At 33.7% G+C, this 19,898-nt stretch overlaps 1 protein-coding gene across 2 annotated transcripts in view; it reads left to right on the top strand.

The window, feature by feature from the left end:
• LOC106471070 (TBC1 domain family member 14-like) overlaps window positions 1-19,898 on the top strand; it is an 83,411-nt gene that overhangs the window by 28,890 nt on the left and 34,623 nt on the right. For both annotated transcript variants that reach the window (XM_013931658.2, XM_022399692.1), the window contains exons 3-5: window positions 1,715-1,879; window positions 3,989-4,071; window positions 9,666-9,783. In XM_013931658.2, the coding sequence (XP_013787112.1) occupies window positions 1,715-1,879; window positions 3,989-4,071; window positions 9,666-9,783 (366 nt within the window). The remainder of the gene's footprint in view (window positions 1-1,714; window positions 1,880-3,988; window positions 4,072-9,665; window positions 9,784-19,898) is intronic.

Genomic DNA, 19,898 nt, shown 5'->3' on the forward strand with positions numbered 1-19,898 from the left:
GTCATTGTTCAGATTTTTTAATTGGAAATCAGTCATAGCTGGTAAGTTTTTTTGGATGGATATAAGCTATGCTGTAGTTGTTCATTGTTCAGATTTTTTAATTGGAAATCAGTCATAGCTGGTAAGTTTTTTTGGATGGATATAAGCTATGCTGTAGTTGTTCATTGTTCAGATTTTTTAATTGGAAATCAGTCATAGCTGGTAAGTTTTTTTGGATGGATATAAGCTATGCTGTAGTTGTTCATTGTTCAGATTTTTTAATTGGAAATCAGTCATAGCTGGTAAGTTTTTTTGGTATGGATATAAGCTATGCTGTAGTTGTTCATTGTTCAGATTTTTTAATTGGAAATCAGTCATAGCTGGTAAGTTTTTTGGATGGATATAAGCTATGCTGTAGTTGTTCATTGTTCAGATTTTTTAATTGGAAATCAGTCATAGCTAGTAAGTTTTTTGGATGAATATAAGCTATGCTGTAATTGTTCATTGTTCAGATTTTTAATTGGAAATCAGTCATAGCTAGTAAGTTTTTTTGGATGAATATAAGCTATGCTGTAATTGTTCATTGTTCAGAATTTTTAATTGGAAATCAGTTATACCTAGTAAATTATTTGGGGCAAATCTAACCTATGTAGGTATTACATGCACAATACAAAGTAAGTGTATATGTGTTGTTCTGGTAACAAGTACAAAGCTTATATTTTTAAACAATCTACCTGTACTCTTTAACTTGAATAGAATGTCATTGATTTTTAGTTAAAAGTATGGATTTGTATCTTTGTGATATTTAGATTGATGGATAAACCTATACTTATTAAAATAATTCTTTCAGTACCAAAAAACAAATTTAGATTTTTTAAGGTAAATGCATATTTTTGTGATTGCTTAATAGCTACAGAAGTGTTAGTTTTTTTAAAGTAATTTTTTGTAGCTTTTACACTTCAGATGTACTCTGTGTTTAAAGAAATAACACATTATCACACGCCTGGAAATGCGTACATGTACATACTTAACATGTCATGGCGAAGAAAGTTAAAAATAATAATAAATAAAAATGTTTGCCCTTATTTTACTGGTTAATGAACATTTTTTGATCAGTCAAATGCCCAACCTTGCTCAAACATAGACACAGATACTTTAGCAATTTTAGCTGTGATTTGGATATGTGGAAAAAAATTGGAGTTGGCTGTTTTTTTTTTATCAGATTATGATGAAAATTTATGATGGGTAACCTATATTTTACTGTTTGTGTTACCACATACTTTAGAGACATTTGAGAAATTCTGAAAATGTAATGTTGTTAATCTTTGAGGTGTCAGCCTGAAATATTGAAAAACTGGTTTTTTTTTTTAATGGCCTACTAAGTTTTAGCACATTGTGTTGACATGACGTGATCTACAAAAGGTGCAATCCACAATTTCTATAAAATTGTAAAGCATTATTTTATATTAACTATTAACATGGTAATACTTTTTCAGATTTAGTTGCAGCAATGTTACTAGCACTAAAACAGTGTTCTATAATATCTTGTGTAAATGTTTTGGCAAAATACTAGGTATTGCTCTGTTTGTGTGACATTACAGTAATCTTTCTTGTACTTATTTTTCTACCTATTCCTTACATACCACAAGAGAAGTTTGAGTTATTCATTTTTACACGTTCCATGTGTTTGTGTATAGATACGAAAGTTTTTCTATAAGTACTTCCTTCACTGCAGAAACCTGTTATCATGGAGATCAAAAGAATTAGATGAAAACACATCTCGGGAACCAAGCAGAACATCTTCTAGAGGTCCATCTCCAACTCCTTCCAGTGGCTTTAAAAATGAAGGATGTTCACCTGCCACTTCAACTACTGCTCTGATCCTAGAGAACCGGCCACCGTAAGCACGGGTCTGAAAATACAAAAAAGTGGTTAAGGTTGCTGTGAGGCAGAATACGTTGTATAATTAACATTTTGACCAAGTATCATTCATTGTGACCTGATGAGGACAATTTTCATTAGAAAATGTTGACTATATAATGTCTTTCCCTGGCAGGGATGTTAACCATTTCTTTTATTTTCTGATTTTCTCTTCCTATAGCTACATTTAGGAGAAATAAAAACGTGGTCTACTATTTCTTATAAAACAATATGTTTAACTCCTTACGGTTTCATTGGGGCTTAAAGGACTGTGTCACGTCCTTAAACACATATAAACTGATTGCAATGCTTAGAAAGAAAGCTGTTACTTTAAATAACTCTCATTCAAGTGACAATAATATGTTATATTGTTAACAGCTTACAAAACATCATTGTTGTAAGGTGGTGCTATTCTTGCAAACAACTTTTATACAGTACCTTCAGAATATATCTAATGATGGATTACCTATAGACAGATACACACATTTTTATATATATAGAAAGAGAGAGATATCATAGCTATGAATAGGCATTGCAAGGTCAATTTAACATTACGAGTTGTAAAAGCATTTCAAAGTTTGACATCTGTGTAACTATTAAGCGATCTGGCTAGAAAACTGACATTTTATGAGTATATTTACCTTAATGGGACAGCTAACATCTAATATAATATGCTCAGTAAGGTAAGCAATAGCTTTACAGTTGGCTGTAAACAATTCTTAATGTGTTTGAAGCAGCTTTGCACTAGAGGATAGCACAGTTGCATCTCACACTCTAAATAATTAGAGATTCTAGTTAAAAGTCCACACAGGCTGATTCAATTACTTTAGAATTCAATTGAAAAGACAAATTATTTTTCACTGCTCTGTTTCTTACTATACAATCTGTGATAAATTCACTTACATTACACCATGAGTTACCACAGTTGTACCTGTACCTTTAAAGAATTGTCTCTTTTTTCCTCAAAGTCCACACGGATGAGTTCAGTTACTTTAGAACACCCTTTGACAATGCAGATAATTTCTCTTTATCTCTGTTAACTGGGAACTCATTTTTTAAATATTGCCTGTTATGTATAAACTAACAATCATACAGTTTAACTTCACTTTCACTAACTTAATCACTTGTTGGTTACCACAGTTGTATCCAGAACTTTAAATAGTTGTCTCTTTTTTTTTTTTTTTTGTCAAAAGTCCACACAGGCTAGTTCAGTTACTCTAAAACCCAGTTGACAAGACAAATTATTTTTCCTATCTCTGTTGTTACAATACAGCTGTGAAACACTATAGAAGTCACCCGATAAGGCTAATCACTTACATGCCGGCTAACTTCATGTTTTTTTTTCACTAACTAACTTTTTTCTATTTTCTTTAACAGGCTGTATCTGCACATATTTATAACATGTAACCGAAAAATCTAGAACTATCTATCCCTCTTGTAGCAACAATATTACACATAACTAGAAAAACTTGGAAGCGTCAAGTAAGATGACATGAACAATATTACTAAAGCCTAGTACAACAATCAAACTGCATACATGATGTATTACTCGTACAGAATTACATAACAAACTTGTAGTAACTATTACTTTTAAAATAGTTAACTTTTAACACTTGTTATGAAAACTAAATAATAATTATTAAACTAAACAGTCTTGTATATTCAACAATGAACCTTCAAGATGAGAACATCATTGATAATGTGGATAGCTTTGATGGAGAGCTGGATTTCTGTATTGAGAAGGACTAACCTTACTCCATTTACCTGAAATGTTAAGTTGAGAGTTGCGTTAAGCAAAAATGACCTAAGCCGTTAATTGTCCATTTTTTGAATAATGATGAATAGTTTACTGTTATGAAAACGTTACATTCAACCACATAATAGTGATCTCCATAGATTAAAGCTGGAACATATATCTGGTATTTGTCACTGATTTTTTAAGAAAAAGAAATGTTTTGGTTATTTACTCAAGTCTATGATTTGCGAGTTAAGTCACTTTTGCATAACAATGTCCAATTCTGTGAATCCTTCTTATATATTTCTTGAATGGTGCCATGAAGTCAATATTTAATAACACATTTTGGTACAGAAATCTGCCAGCTAAACATCCATTGGAAGAGCAGCGTCACAAACAGGAATACGAGGAGATGGTGAAGACGGCAAGAAAAAAAGGTATTTGAAAACATCATGTTACGTTTTGTGGTTTCCATTGCAATGAAATATTTCAATAAAAGGTAAAAACTCAACTTAAAGCCTTATAGTTGGACATCTAAATAAAGCACCAATTTTAAGTACATAAGAATTATGTCTAGAAATATAAAAATAACCACGATTTTTGAATTCAGATGTTTGAACATAGATTCTGACTTGAATGCTGATTAAAAATGTACTGTGTTCAGAGTAATATATTTCACATGATATGATAATATATATTTATTAAACAATTAACATTTCTTTCAAGCAACTTATTTTTAAATAAAATGAAAGTTACTTATAATGATTAACATGTTCTTTCCTTTCCTACCTGTGAAAGGAAAATGTGCAGAAACTGAAAAAAACATTATAATAACCCTTAAGTGACGTCCATGACAACTGTTGGGTTTGTACTGTCTAAAATAGTTTTGGATTTGGTAATCAAAGTGATTTTACAACACAGCTGATAAGGTATATTGTGTGAGTATATAATAATTTCAATTCAAAATATCTTCAGGTTATAGACTTCCAGGAAAAAAGATTCTCTTGGGGTTGTAAAGTAAAACATCTAAAAACATACAGGTTAACGTGCAGTTTAGAAATATCATATTATGTGTTTTAACAACCACTACAATAATGCATGCCACACTGGATTGGTTACTACATTTTTTTTCATTTAAAAATGCCACTTTTAATATGTTTCCCCTTCATATGCTAATATTTTGAAATATATATCCATATTATATGTAATTCATCTTATTTCTGACTATAGCCATTGACTTTTGTGGTGTGACAGTCATTTCTGATTTTAAATTAAGTTGTTTTAGTAAATCTTATCAGTAGAAATTAAATCTTGTAGTCAATATTTCTGTACTATTGTATGAGTCCTACTTATGGTACTTTTAGCCAAGGCATAGCGACTCATAGAATGGCTCTGAGTTTTTTGTTTTTTTTTTTAAGTACAAACTTTTAGTTCATAGCTCCATCTCTTGCCCAATTTGAGATCTAATTACAGCCACAGCTATTGAGGGTTCCCTCATGTTCCTACTAAGGCACATTTTTTACCCTTTACCTTGTGTCTTGCATATTTTTATATTTGTTAGTTCTGTTTAGGCAGTAGCCTTCATTTGATTACAGTTAATATTTTATCAAAAATATACTATTTCTGTTACATTGCAAAGGCTGTTCTTTAGATGCCAAAATCACCAAAACATTTTTGTTTTGAAAGTATTTGTGTATGAAATATTACAACCATACAAGTCTGATTTCTTAGTGACTTCATCATCAGTATTTTCAACAGAAAAGTTTTAAAATTTGTGAAAGTTTTGATGGTAAAGAAATTCAACAAAATTGGAAAATTGTTATTGCTTTTAATTAAATTGAGAAAATATATTACTTTGAGTTACCATTCTTTATGTAAAAATTGAGTTTATATTTAGGTGTGCATTGAGCTCAAATGTTTATATAACGCTATCATTCATTATGTGAACATTAGGTTCAGATGTTCAAACTTTAATTCTTACAATAATCTAGGAAATTATATATAGCAGTTTTACTGTTCATTAAGTCTTAAAACAATAACATTTACATTTTGTAGTATTGGTGATTTAGTATTGACTCGGTTAGGGCAGTTCTTTGCCACTTTCAACAATGACAAGCTTGCATTTTCTGGTCTTCTGTTCTGCATCCATCAACTCTGGTGGTGGATGCATTCAGTCAGGACTGGCCCAACATCTATGTCTATGTGTACCTCATATTTGTCTCCTCCTTGTGTTCACTTCCTCATTCAAGACACTCCATGTTGGGTCCTTCTTGTGGCACCATATTGGCTGGCTCAAATGTGGTTTCCTCTCTTGATCCTGCTACAGCCCTTCTCTTCCTCTTTCTTTTTCTTCAGCTTTATTCTTTTCTCCAACCGTATTGTCACTTCAACTTCATTTATGATATTTGTCCAGTTCTTTGCAAGACATTCTAGACTCTCTTTGTGTGTAGTCTTCTTTCTCATTCTCTTTGTCCATCCTCCTCGTATATCAGCCAAAAAATGGCACATTTTTTGGCATTGGTCACTGCATTATTCCTTCTCCACCTCTTGTTCCTCATCTCTGAATTCTTCATATGGCTTTTCAACAAGGGATTGTGGGTATTGACTATTGCTGGTTACTGGATAGCTCTCTCTCTATTACTTTCTGGTCCTTCCACTACCATTGAGTTTTTTCCTTCCTGGTCCTTACTGTTTCTCTCACGTCTTTCATCCTCCCCATCCTTCTTGCCTTCCCAACTAGGACCTGAATGTTGTTCTTCATTTTCTTACCCTCCTGCCCTTTTAACTTTTGGCTTCTTGTTCTTAAACCATCTCTCCCTTAAAACCTGTTTCCTCCTTTTTTTAGCCTGTGGTTGTCAAGGTTCTTATGGGTATGTCATTGATTCTTCACACATTCTTTTTCATCATTCCAATGCCCTTTTCTATCCTGATCATTCTTTCCTCCCCAAGTTTTTTGTGGCACTTGAGGGTGAGAGTGCATTCACTTCTATATCTCTCCCATCTATTTCTCATCTTTATTTGGCCTGCACTGCTCCATTTTGTGGTTCCCGATCTCATCTCTTCAATACTTGGAATTCTTCCACCTGTGATCTTTCTCCCATTACCCTAACTGGATGGGGATACACACCTGCACTTCAAAGTTTCCTCACATCAAATATAGCACTTAATGCAGTTTTTGCTGCCCACTTGCTTTGTCTGTTGTAGGAGATTGTTCAGGCTGGCATGTGGACAATCCTTCACACCTTTTTCTCACATTGTCTCCATCCTTTAGCCATTTCTTCTTTTTTGGGTTAGATACTACTTCTGGTTGCTATTCTCCACATCTCTTACCATCTCTGACTGTGTAAGATCTCTTTTTTTTTTATCTTTCTTTTACAGAGCCCTCTTGTGCATTACAGGAACCTGCTGAGTGGAATGTGGTGCCTGCCAGGGTATATACTGTATGCCTTTTACGTATTATTATTCTGTATTCTTAGGTGCATTATTTAATTAAATAAAAAGGTATTTTTCTTAGTAGTACCATTGGTATATAAAAAAAGGTAGGGTTGAGTTTCATCGACAGTTGACAGCAAGGAAAAAGAAGATCCAGGTATTGTATTTCTTGTTTTTCTTCTGTATTCTTTACTTATTATTATAAAAGTAACTAAAATTAGAAAAGGTTAAATTAGGTAAGGTAAAGAAAAAACAATTCTGACAAGATATGATTACAAACAGCTCATGATTAGCCTATGCCTTACATAATTCAGTGGCATAATGTGAGCTACATGTTCACTAAGGGATTTACAACTTGTGGTGCAGGATTATTATTTAGATGCAGTTCAAAAGGCAATAAACAATAAAATTTAAGTAGAAACAGATGTGTACTGTTACAAGATTTATGCTATTTAGGATAAAAAAATTTTAGTTTCATGTTACAATATGAAGTCATTGTAGAAAGAAAATAAGGGTAATTTAGATTTATTTCATATATTTTTATAGCAACTACGAGGTTATTCAAATTGATCAACCTAGAATAAAGTTAGGGTAGAAAAATATAAAGTTTAAATCAGTAAAAAAGTTTGAAATTAATTTAGGAGGTTTAGAGATTATGCAAATAAAATTTGACAATTTTCAGATGAAGAAAAGTATATTTAATCTTAATATGAAAATTACTTTGCACTCGGAGCATCAAATTTTTGTAGACAAAATAATCCGAATTTCTAGTGAAGTTTTTTCACCAAAAATTTCTCTTTGAATAAATATGGAGTCAAAGGGCTTAATTTTTACTGAAAGCTTGTGAAAGTTCATGAAGATTCACAGAGCATATTAGAAGTTATAGTATTAAAACTATAAATGTCAAATTGGGGTCACGAACTCAGCCAATTTGAGCAAACCTGTAACGAGAGAGTTAATGACTAAATTCTGATAGTTATAGCTACAGTGTGAGGGTGGTATATAATGATTATATTTATTTTTGAACCTAAGGAAAAATGTTTATGAGTACATCTGTTTGTAGACCTATAATATTTATGTTTTCAAGTATGATCTGTCCAATTAATTCTTCTCTATGTATGGGACATTAGTTTCTAATTATATTGCAAAACCATTGGGCATGTTAACTTTCAAAACTTTGTTTTGAGATACGCTAAATAACTTACACACTGATTAATAGTGGTTTTTTAAAAATAATTCACAAAAAACAAGGTTTTCAAATTATGTGGCAAATATGCAATTTGTAAATTATCAGAAAATTTCTAAGAGAAAATTCCTTTCTTTTTTCGTTAACTTTCTGTATTAACTTTGTTGATGCATCAAGTACTGTTTTCTCAGAAGGTGTACCATTAACTTTGTTTGATGCATCAAGTTCTGTTTTCTCGGAAGGTGTACCATTAACTTCGTTGATGCATCAAGTTCTGTTTTCTCGGAAGGTGTACCATTAACTTCATTGATGCATCAAGTACTGTTTTCTCAGAAGGTGTACCTGAAGTATGCCCAGCTCTTCAATTTAAACAAATAAGACTACTATCCCTTGCTCATTATAGGTTCATTGTCAGAGCTGTAGTTCCACTGACTTGCTTTGAAATAACAGTAGTTTTGTTTGAGAGAAGCTGGTGAATATTGAGTTACAACATTGTTTAAAAATATTTCACTACGAAAGTTGAAGAATGACTTTGATATCATTAGGAATGTTCGATTGAATATAAGAATTGCCCAATGAGGTTAACTGCTTTTCCAAAAGCTATTGTTCTTAATGACATCGTGGGTCAAAAACTAGTGTGGAATGAATTATTTTCAAATTCACTGCTGGGAATAAAAAAATTGCAAATATGTTATTTCCCACTTTGGACGAAATGTTTACACAAAACTGTATTAAAGCAAATCATGAGTTTATAATTTATTTCTTGTTATTCTAAGGAAATAGATTAAATACTAGTATCATTCACTTCAAGAAGTATATTGATGGAACTCGTAATGTTTTACATTCGTCCCACAATTTACATACATGTGGTATTGTGTTTGATCTGTATCAATGCATTCTTCAACAGACCAGTTGTTGTAAGTAACACTGTTCCCAGCATTGTCAGTGATTTGCCTAACATTAATTAAAAGTGAGATTAATGTACTGAGTTGAACATAATTTTACTGACTAATACTTACAAATGGTTAGTGCACAAACAAATATACTTTGAAAACTAATAACCGCATACATAGCATTTTCTGGACTTAATTTACTTTCACAAATGGGTTATCTTACATAATTAGGCTTATTATTCAAATGTTAATTTATTTAAAGTGTTTTAAATACATTTTCTACTCATTGTTTATGATAATTAACATCTAAGTTTCATTTTAGTGTAATAGAAAATTGATATATTTGAAAGAACATAAAGTTTAACTTTTCATGGAACTACCAGACATACCACCACCAATGGCAAACCAAATACCGTTGATGGCAGTATGTCATTATAAATTTTGAGCAGTACCTTTGGTTGAGTTTTAAAGAAATCTTGCATTTTATTTATTGACGTGTATTTATTGCTTTAAATCATAGAACTGAAAGATGCTAAAGCGAGAAAGAAACAAATTCAACAGCAGAGGAAGCTAGAAGATAAACTGGTGCAGGCAACAAAAGTGTGGACTAACGACATTCTTCCAAACTGGGAATCAGTGTAAGAACTGAGAAACCTAAAATATCTTGGATTTCAGTAATACACTTTCTAAGGGGCATACCTAACAATGTAGTGTAATACACAGAGCTACATTGTCTCGTAAAAATAAAAAAAGTATGCTTTCCTGATTTATCGTATTATAACTTTTTAAGCATCATGTCTGTACTGAAGTCTTGTAGTTTGTGTATTTGTTATTAAACTATTTTACTACACCTTAAGTCTTGTATTTTGTTAAATAAAAATACTTTAATGTTATCAGTCTCTTGACTACCTGTCAAGTTATATAGTGTGAAGAATGTAGTAATTTAGGTGTTATAAATCTTCTGATTATATCTAAAGCTCTCTACTTTGAAGAGCAGAGTATTTCAGGTGTTATTAATATCTTAACTTCACATAAGGCTTTATATTGCTGTAATTACAGTGACTTGGATGTTGTCATTTTCTTGATTATCTGTCACGTCTTATAGTGTAGTAATTTAGATGTTATTTTTAGTATCTTAAATATGTTTACATCTTAATAGCCAATATCTACCATTACATCTTAATAACCAGTATCTACCATTACATCTGAATAACCAATATCTACCATTACATCTGAATAGCCCAAATCTCTAACCATTACATCTTAATAACCAGTATCTACCATTACATCTGAATAACCAGTATCTACCATTACATCTTAATAACCAGTATCTACCATTACATCTGAATAACCAATATCTACCATTACATCTTAATAACCAGTATCTACCATTACATCTTAATAACCAGTATCTACCATTACATCTTAATAACCAGTATCTACCATTACATCTTAATAACCAGTATCTACCATTACATCTGAATAACCAGTATCTACCATTACATCTTAATACCCAGTATCTACCATTACATCTGAATAACCAGTATCTACCATTACATCTTAATACCCAGTATCTACCATTACATCTGAATAACCTGGTTATTAAGATGTAATGGTAGATATTGGTTATTAAGATGTAATGGTAGATACTGGTTATTAAGATGTAATGGTAGATACTGGTTATTAAGATGTAATGGTAGATACTGGTTATTAAGATGTAATGGTAGATACTGGTTATTAAGATGTAATGGTAGATACTGGCTATTCAGATGTAATGGTAGATACTGGTTATTAAGATGTAATGGTAGATACTGGTTATTAAGATGTAATGGTTAGAGATTTGGGCTATTCAGATGTAATGGTAGATATTGGTTATTAAGATGTAATGGTAGATACTGGTTATTCAGATGTAATGGTACATACTGGTTATTAAGATGTAATGGTAGATACTGTATGTACCATTACATCTTAATAACCAGTATCTACCATTACATCTTAATAACCAATATCTACCATTACATCTGAATAGCCAAAATCTAACCATAACCCCTTAATAACCAGTATCTACCATTACATCTTAATAACCAGTATCTACCATTACATCTTAATAACCAGTATCTACCATTACATCTTAATAACCAGTATCTACCATTACATCTTAATAACCAGTATCTACCATTACATCTGAATAACCAGTATCTACCATTACATCTGAATAGCCAAAATCTAACCATAACCCCTTAATAACCAATATCTACCATTACATCTGAATCCCATAAGTATACCGTGACAAAATTCTTTAGTGGTTTCTTGGCTCGATGCAAAATGTTTTAATTAAGTGTGTTTAGGTGTTATTAATGTCCTGATTGTTCCACTAAAAGTTTATTATCTATTTTGCTGACTTCAGTCTTCAATAGCTCTTTTTCTTAATTAGTTTCTATAACCTAAACTGTAATGAATCTGCACATAAACAACTGCACAAATCCTGCCATTTCATGTAAAATAATGTATACAAGAGGCTCATGTTTCTGGTACATTCTTAAGAAACTACCAAAGATTATAGCCTTCCCGTATGCTGGTTTTCTGTCCTAAAGTCCTTCCGCTGAACAACTTTCTTTCATTCTCTTACCTTTTGTTCGTATAGTGTGACCTCCTGTACACACACACACACACACACAATGTATGGACATGTGTATGTATATTTGAATTTGAGTATGTGCATAGATACATTTATATGTATCTAACGTTTGTATGCAGGGCAATATTAACTTTGATGGGGCCTGGAACTTCTAAATTTTGTGAGGCCCGTCTGTGCATATTCAGTTTTTTCTCTTATTGGTTTACCACCTCCTCGTCCAATATTAAACACTGGTGTGGTTTCAGATTGGAACTTCTCACATTATATAAAAAACACATTCTCATGATGTTCCTGTAGCAGTTAAGTTGCTCTTATATATTAATTTCAAATATACCTTTATACAATGTGATTTAAGGCATTTCCATGCATCAAACTGTAATGCTCCATGAATACAACATTATAGTGTAAGAAGCTGGGAACAATGTAATAACATAGCAAACAAAATGGAACTAGAAAGACAACAGTACATCAAAAAGCTTAAGGATCAATGCATAAAATAAAACACATGGCATGACTTCATCACAGGCTAATTATGATCAAACTCTTGTTGCTTCAGTAAAAGATGCTGGTAAAACAGCCATGTTCTATCCTGATATCTAATGTCACATGCTACTTTTTACACATTGTATAGTATATTCTGATATGATATCTTACCTCCTCTCACAAAAAGCTGTTTCGAATTGTACTGCCTTCTATCAGTGCAAATGTTTACTTGCCACTAGCCTTGCTACTCCCACTTATTACTGCATACTAACATGCAAATGATCATGCAGCAACCCTCCACTAATAGGAGTGCAACACTACCCCTATAATAACTAGTGCCCTCTCTAATCGTGCACATGTTAATAACTTCTTTGTTGGCAGCTCTGCTGATTTGATGTGTTTTTTGCTTGTGGTTTAATTAACCTATCCACATATTTTTACTTTCTTGGGTTTCTATTTCAGTTAATTTGTTACTTTATGTTTACGTTCTGTTTCTTGGAGAGCTACGATTTATTTTATCTTCTTGCCTCTTTCAATTTCTGGTATTATGCACTCACAGTTTTGGGTGATCATGACTATGACTGCTCTTACTGAGGCAGAGGAATTAACAGTCACATCCAAAGGGCAGAAACCACGATTCTCGGCCCATGAAACATGGCAGTTGACCAATTTCATGCAACAATCAGAACACACTGATGATTGTCCTAACAAGGTTTTTAGTGATCTTTTAGTTTTGGATTTGGACAGCCCCCCTCTTGAATATGCCTCTTACTTACATGTCATTTTAGGGAACTTGCCCAGATCTCTCTATCCTTTGGTGGATTTGTTATTCAGGTATGTTGTGTTTTGTACTTATCTCCAGTTTCCTATGTTCCACCTCTGCCCCTCTTGACTGTTCCAATCTCTCCCCAATCAGGGCTCTCCAAGGGTATATGACACGTACTGTTCCCTTCTGTGGTCCTGAGTCCATTAGTTTCTTCCATGAAATCCTCACCTCTCCTATGACCTTTTCTCATCTCCCTTTAGGGTTGAATTTGCCAGTTCATTCACCTGGTGTTTTCTTCCCTTTCTCCTGATGATTGTTGCCTTTTTCGTGTTTTCTTCACATCAGATCTGTCACCTTACCATGTTTCTGGCTGCACATTTCCATCTTCCATTGGGGAACATCATCAGTGCTAGCTGCTGGGGCGGTGGACCATGGAGGCTTGTCCTCCTCCTTGTGCACAATACCACTCGGTTTTGAGAGTAGGGTGCTGGCATTCTGTCGGTGTCAGTGGCATGAAGCCCTTCCTACTGCAGACCTGATGTACAACTGCAGATTCCACCAAGTGTTGGATGTAGCACTGCATCATACAGTACCTTGCAAAAGTCTTCACACCCTTGTGCTGGTAATCAATTCTAGTTATTTTCTTGTGAAAGACAACTCAAATGGCCAAAAATATTTATTATATTAATCTCATACAAGTTTCTGATGGTTACAAAGATTATTCACTGTAGTGATATAACAAAAATAAATCTTGAAAACACATGTTGCAAAAGTCTTCACCCCCTATTATGATTATGCAGTTAATATTTGGTTGAAGCTCCTTTGGCAACAATGACAGCTGAAAGTCATTTTGGATAACTCACCACAAGTTTTGCACAGTATGATGGAGATATTTTTGCCCACTCTTGCTTGCAGATATCCTTCAGTTCTTGTAAGTTGGAAGGATGTCTTTTATGCACAACAATTTTAAGTCTCTCTAAAGATTTTTGAGTGGATTTAGATCTGGGCTTTAGCTTGGCCAATCAAAGACTTTAATATTGTTTTTCCAAAACCATTCTTGGGTTGACTTCGTTCTGTATTTGGAGATCATTGTCCTGTTGAAATGTAAACCTTCGACTGAGTTTTTTTAGGTTTTCTGCTGACTTCAGGTTTACCTCCAACAATTGTGTATATTTTGCACTGTTGTTTCTTTCTTACCACCTTGCCATACAAGCCCTTTTTGTGTAAGGTACGTGATCATGTTGAGGTGGGTACAGTAACTCCAATTGCTGCTATTAAAGTCTGCAGCTTCTTCAGTGTCACTGTTGGCTTGACAGTCGCTTCTCTGATGATTTATCTGCTTGTTTGAATGCAGACTTTCTTAGGGCGACTTGATCTTGGCAAGGTTGAGGTAGTGTAATATGCTTTCCATTTCATCACAACTGATTTTACAGTACTTTATGGCAAATTAAGAATCTTTGAAATTGATTTATAACCTTCTCCAGAATTTTGCTTCTGGACAACTATCTCCCTTAGGTCTGTAGAGAGTTCTTTTCTCATCATTCTCAATATGTAACAGTAAACCAACTTTTAACTTTCAAAATACTCTGCTTAAATCAATACTGATGGCTCTATATGACCTAAAGTATTTTTTCACATGGATCTGTAATATACTTTGTTATCTGATAGAGTTGTACAGAACCACTTGTATTTACTTTAGCAGGGTAGTGATGTAAAGTTAAATCAATAATGGTAAAAGCTGAGGGGGGTGAAGACTTTTGCAAGGCAATGTATATACATATATATGTATTACAGTTTGGTCTTCCGGCTGATACACCCTCCTTCCTACAATCCGCCAGATATCGGTTCCCAGGAATTGGGTGTTGATTGGAGATGGTTCAGCCACGTAATTCCTCACACATGTTTGGTTGGTACCCTCCTTCTGCTGCGGACTGGATGATAAATTCCCAATGCTGCCCAGTTTTGGACTGGAGATGAACACCTACATGGACTCTCCTCCTTCCTATCATCTGCCAAATGTTTGAATATTGGTTTTTGGTGGATCTGGTGTTGGTTGTGTTGGAGGTGCACACATGCAGAGATAGGTTCTTGGTATGGGAGCTCCTCTTCCCTGCCAGTACTCGTTTTTGAGGTGAAAGGTAGAGGACCTTGTCCCTACTGCAGACCTGATGTACATTTCCAGATGCCTCCAGGTGTTGGTTGAGGTTGAACTAGCATTTAAAGTCTATCATTCCCTACACCATTATTTCTGTATTATTTTTGGACCCTTCCAAGTTCCCACCCTTTACTTTTCAGCAACACATTATTAAATGGTAAAGAATATACCTGGCTTAGAAGTGGAGTGGTCTCCCACTGGTGTGTTGTTTTTAATTCCATATCACTTCTCATGGTCTTCCTTTGGGCACTTCCTAAAAGGGGTTCATCTTCTCACTGGCCCTCCAGGAGTTCAGTGTGGGATTGTAGCTTTTTGTGAGCGGAGTTAAGATGTCATATTGGAAATTAACATTTTACACCACTGAAAATGTATTTTCAACAGATACTTACCTCCGCTCACATTTCCCACCCATCCTCCCCATGTCTGGTGTGGTTTAGTTAGTTATGACCAATCTTGAAGTGATTATCATATGCATGATTAGAGAGGATGCTAGTTATGATAGTGGTAGTGTCACAATCCTCTTTGTGGAGGGTTGCTGCATGATCATTTGCATGTCAGTATGCAGTAATAAGTGGGAGTAGCAAGGCTAGTGGTGAGCAAAAATTAGCACCAATAAAGGGCAGTACAAGTTGAGAAAGCTTTCTGTGAGAGGAGGTAAGTATCTATCAGAAACACACTTTCAGTTTAGGAAAATGTTAACTTATAGCTTATATATTGTTTACAGAGACCTTCTTAATCTGGGGGGCCCAGGCTCCAGCACCTTTACCCCCTGTGTTAGGCTGGTCCTGTTTGTATGTGTTAAATCATTCATTTACCCATTGATCTGTTTAGTTTAATTAAACTAGCATTTTAATTGATGTATAATATACATGTAATTATTATATGCTTTTCAAGAACGAATAATGTTATATTGTTATGCAACTGTTCTGTTGTACCTTCTAATAAAGTTCTTTCAACATTTTTTTAAAATCATCTGTAACTTAGAATGATGACATTTCTCTTAAAATCATATATAGTTTAGAATGATGACATTTCTCTTAAAATCATCTGTAGTTTAGAATGATGACATTTCTCACAAAATCATCTGTAGTTTAGAATGATGACATTTCTCTTAAAATCATCTGTAGTTTAGAATGATGACATTTCTCTTAAAATCATCTGTAGTTTAGAATGATGACATTTCTCTTAAAATCATCTGTAGTTTAGAATGATGACATTTCTCTTAAAATCTTCTGTAGTTTAGAATGCAACTGAAATGCCAGGTTAAAGCTTTCTCTTGCCTAACACAACTGGTTGATGTCAGATATGAATATTTCACCTAACAAGGCCTTACATGTAGTTATAAGACTAATAGCACATAAACTACTCTCCTGAGTAAAATAACTTATATTTATACATAACTGTATTTTCTATGCATTATTAACATTATATTATTCTCTTATCTAACTGAAATTATGAAGTTAAAGAGTACAGTCAATGAAACATTAGAATAACTTGTTTGCTGTTACTTGCTACTGGTTGATGTTAGATATGAAAACTGTTTTGTAAGAGCTTAACCTGGCCGAGTAGCAGACAAAATACGTAACTAATGCCTTGTGAAGGTGCGAGTACAGTTGCTTAACTCTTATTGGTCAAATGACTATGTTCAAAGTTATTTTTGAGTTCTTATTTATTATTAATAACATGATAAAATTTAATGTGGCTTAGCAATTGTTAACCTTCTGATTAAATGCGAAGTCTTGTAGTGTGGAGAGCACAATGGCTTGGCTCTTTAAACTCCCCTGAATAAATGTAAAATGTTGAGTTGAGAGCATGGTTTAGGTTTTAAATGTCTTCTAACTGAAAATAAGGTTTTGAGTGTAGAGCTCAGTTAATGAGTTCTTATTAATCTCCTAAACTAGGTGTAAAATCCTTTTCAGTAGTGAGATTCTAATTAGTCTCCTGACTAAATGTGGAGCCTTGAAGAGTGGATAACATTGTAGCTTAGAATTTTTTTAGATTCCTCTCTAAATGTTAAATCTTTTAGAGTTGAAAATACAGTGAATTATATCTTATTCATCTTCTAACTAAATAAAAAGACTTGTTGAGGGGAGAGCACAGTTGTTTATCCTTATTAGTTTGCTAATTAACTAAGTTTTATTGAGCTTAAAGCACAGTGGTCTAGTTCTTATTAGCCTTGAGACCAAATATATATATATATATAGTCTTCTAAAGTGGAGACCACAATAGTTTAATTCTCATTAGACTCCTGACTAAATGTAAAGTATTGTAGAGTGGACAGGACAGTGAGTTAGTTCTTATTAGCCTTGAGACCAAATATATATATAGTCTTCTAAAGTGGAGACCACAATAGTTTAATTCTCATTAGACTCCTGACTAAATGTAAAGTGTTGTAGAGTGGACAGGACAGTGAGTTAGTTCTTATTAGTCTTCTGACTGAATATAAGTCTTGTAAAGTGAAGAGTGCAGTGTGTTATGTCTTATTAGTCTTCTGGCTGAATATAAGTCTTGTAAAGTGAAGAGTGCAGTGCGTTATGTCTTATTAGTCTTCTGGCTGAATATAAGTCTTGTAAAGTGAAGAGTGCAGTGTGTTATGTCTTATTAGTCTTCTGGCTGAATACAAGTCTTGTAAAGTGAAGAGTGCAGTGCGTTATGTCTTATTAGTCTTCTGGTTGAATATAAGTCTTGTAAAGTGAAGAGTGCAGTGTGTTATGTCTTATTAGTCTTCTGGCTGAATATAAGTCTTGTAAAGTGAAGAGTGCAGTGCATTATGTCTTATTAGTCTCCTGACAAAAGTTCAGGAGTGGAGTTGTATTATTAATCTTCCAACAGATTGTAGAGAGGAGAGCACAATAGTTTAATTCTTGTTAGTCTCCTGACTAAATGTAAAGTGTTGTTGAGTGGACAGGACAGTGAATTGCTTCACATGATTTGTCACAGGCAGTAGAAAACCCTGTGTTGAATTTATGTTGTTAATCTGCTGTTTAGTTATGTCTGAGGCCCGGCACGGCCAGGTGGTTAGGATGCTCGACTTGCAATCTGCGGGTCACGGGTTCGAATCTTCATCGCACCAAACATACCCACTATTCGTTGATAAAAGAGTAACACAAGAAGGCAGTAAGTCTTACACTGCTAAATTAGGGACGGCTAGTGCAAATAGCCCTCTTGTAGCTTTGCACAAAATTCAAAACAAAACACGTTACGCCTGTGGCTATATTTACAGTTTTGTCTGTTATTGTTTTTGTAAATGATGGCATATCTCGAAATTGCTGTTTTTATAAAACATTCTTTCACATATTCCCTATCTGTGAATGGCTTTTCTCGTTTCATGATTTCATGAGATGCCACAAAGCTAGTAGCAGTAGTGTTGCTAGATAATTCCTTTTCCATTTAGCAAAAGTACACTATTTTTGGTCTGTTCTATGCTGTAGCTCCTCAACTGCTATTTTCATTCAGCCCCAGGTGGATACTTTTCAGCAAACTTGTCATGTTTTTGTTTTAAATGTCTTTCTGTATTTGATTTCTTGTTGTTGGCAAGTTTCTCATTGCAAGATAGGCATAGTAGGAGTCCAGTTTAACTTGATATAAAAGTATAGGACTCGGTCCATTCATTTAAAAATTTGCAATGTTCATCTTCAATCTTTATCTTTTTTGATGCCATTTTCACCCTTGAATATTTTTATTTTATTTTGAATGTCTCTAACTCTGATTTTACACTTTTTTTTTTTCTAACACTTAACCACCAGCCTAACATTATGTTACACTTCCAATTGGCTAATGAGGCCTCTGCACATCTTACATTTCACATTTATATTCTAATTGGTTGTTGATTGTGGTGTTGGTAATAATGGCTTTGGAATTTGAATGTAAAATGGAAGTGGATGTCAAGTGCAACTGTATCCTGTTTCTTTTATTTAAAAACTAAAAACATTCAACGAACTAAAGCAAATTTGATATTATCATTCCGTCTGTGTGCCTGATTAAGCCTTTTAATTTCTTTTATTCTGACAATTGAGAATCTACACTTTATTTTTTAGGGGAGTATTTATAAAAAGCCATGTGTAGTTATGCAAAGAACTGCATGTGGCTCGTGAACCATGGGCTGCTGACCCCTGCGTTAGTGCTTTTGTTCTTACTAATATTCTGACTAACTGTAATTCTTATTTAGTTGAGAGCACAGTACATTAGCTCTTATCAATCTACTGACTAAGTTTTAAGTCTAGTAGAATTGAGAGCTCGGTGTTTTATGCCTTATTGGTCTCCTGACTAAATGTAAAGTATTTTGCATGTAGAGTACAGTTAGTTTAGTTTGTATTAGTCTACTGACTAAGTGTAGAGCTTTGTAGAGTGGTGAGCACAATGGTTTAGTTCGTATTAGTCTACTGACTAAGTGTAGAGCTTTGTAGAGTGGTGAGTACAATGGTTTAGTTCGTATTAGTCTACTGACTAAGTGTAGAGCTTTGTAAAGTGATGAGCACAATGGTTTAGTTCGTATTAGTCTACTGACTAAGTGCTCTACAAAGCTCTACACTTAGTCAGTAGACTAATACAAACTAAACCATTGTGCTCACCACTCTACAAAGCTCTACACTTAGTCAAGAGACTAATACGAACTAAACCATTGTGCTCACCACTCTACAAAGCTCTACACTTAGTCAGTAGACTAATACGAACTAAACCATTGTGCTCACCATAGAGCTTTGTAGAGTGG

The sequence above is a fragment of the Limulus polyphemus genome, unplaced genomic scaffold (assembly GCF_000517525.1).
Source record: "Limulus polyphemus unplaced genomic scaffold, Limulus_polyphemus-2.1.2 Scaffold4389, whole genome shotgun sequence".
In the NCBI taxonomy this organism is placed as follows: domain Eukaryota; kingdom Metazoa; phylum Arthropoda; class Merostomata; order Xiphosura; family Limulidae; genus Limulus; species Limulus polyphemus.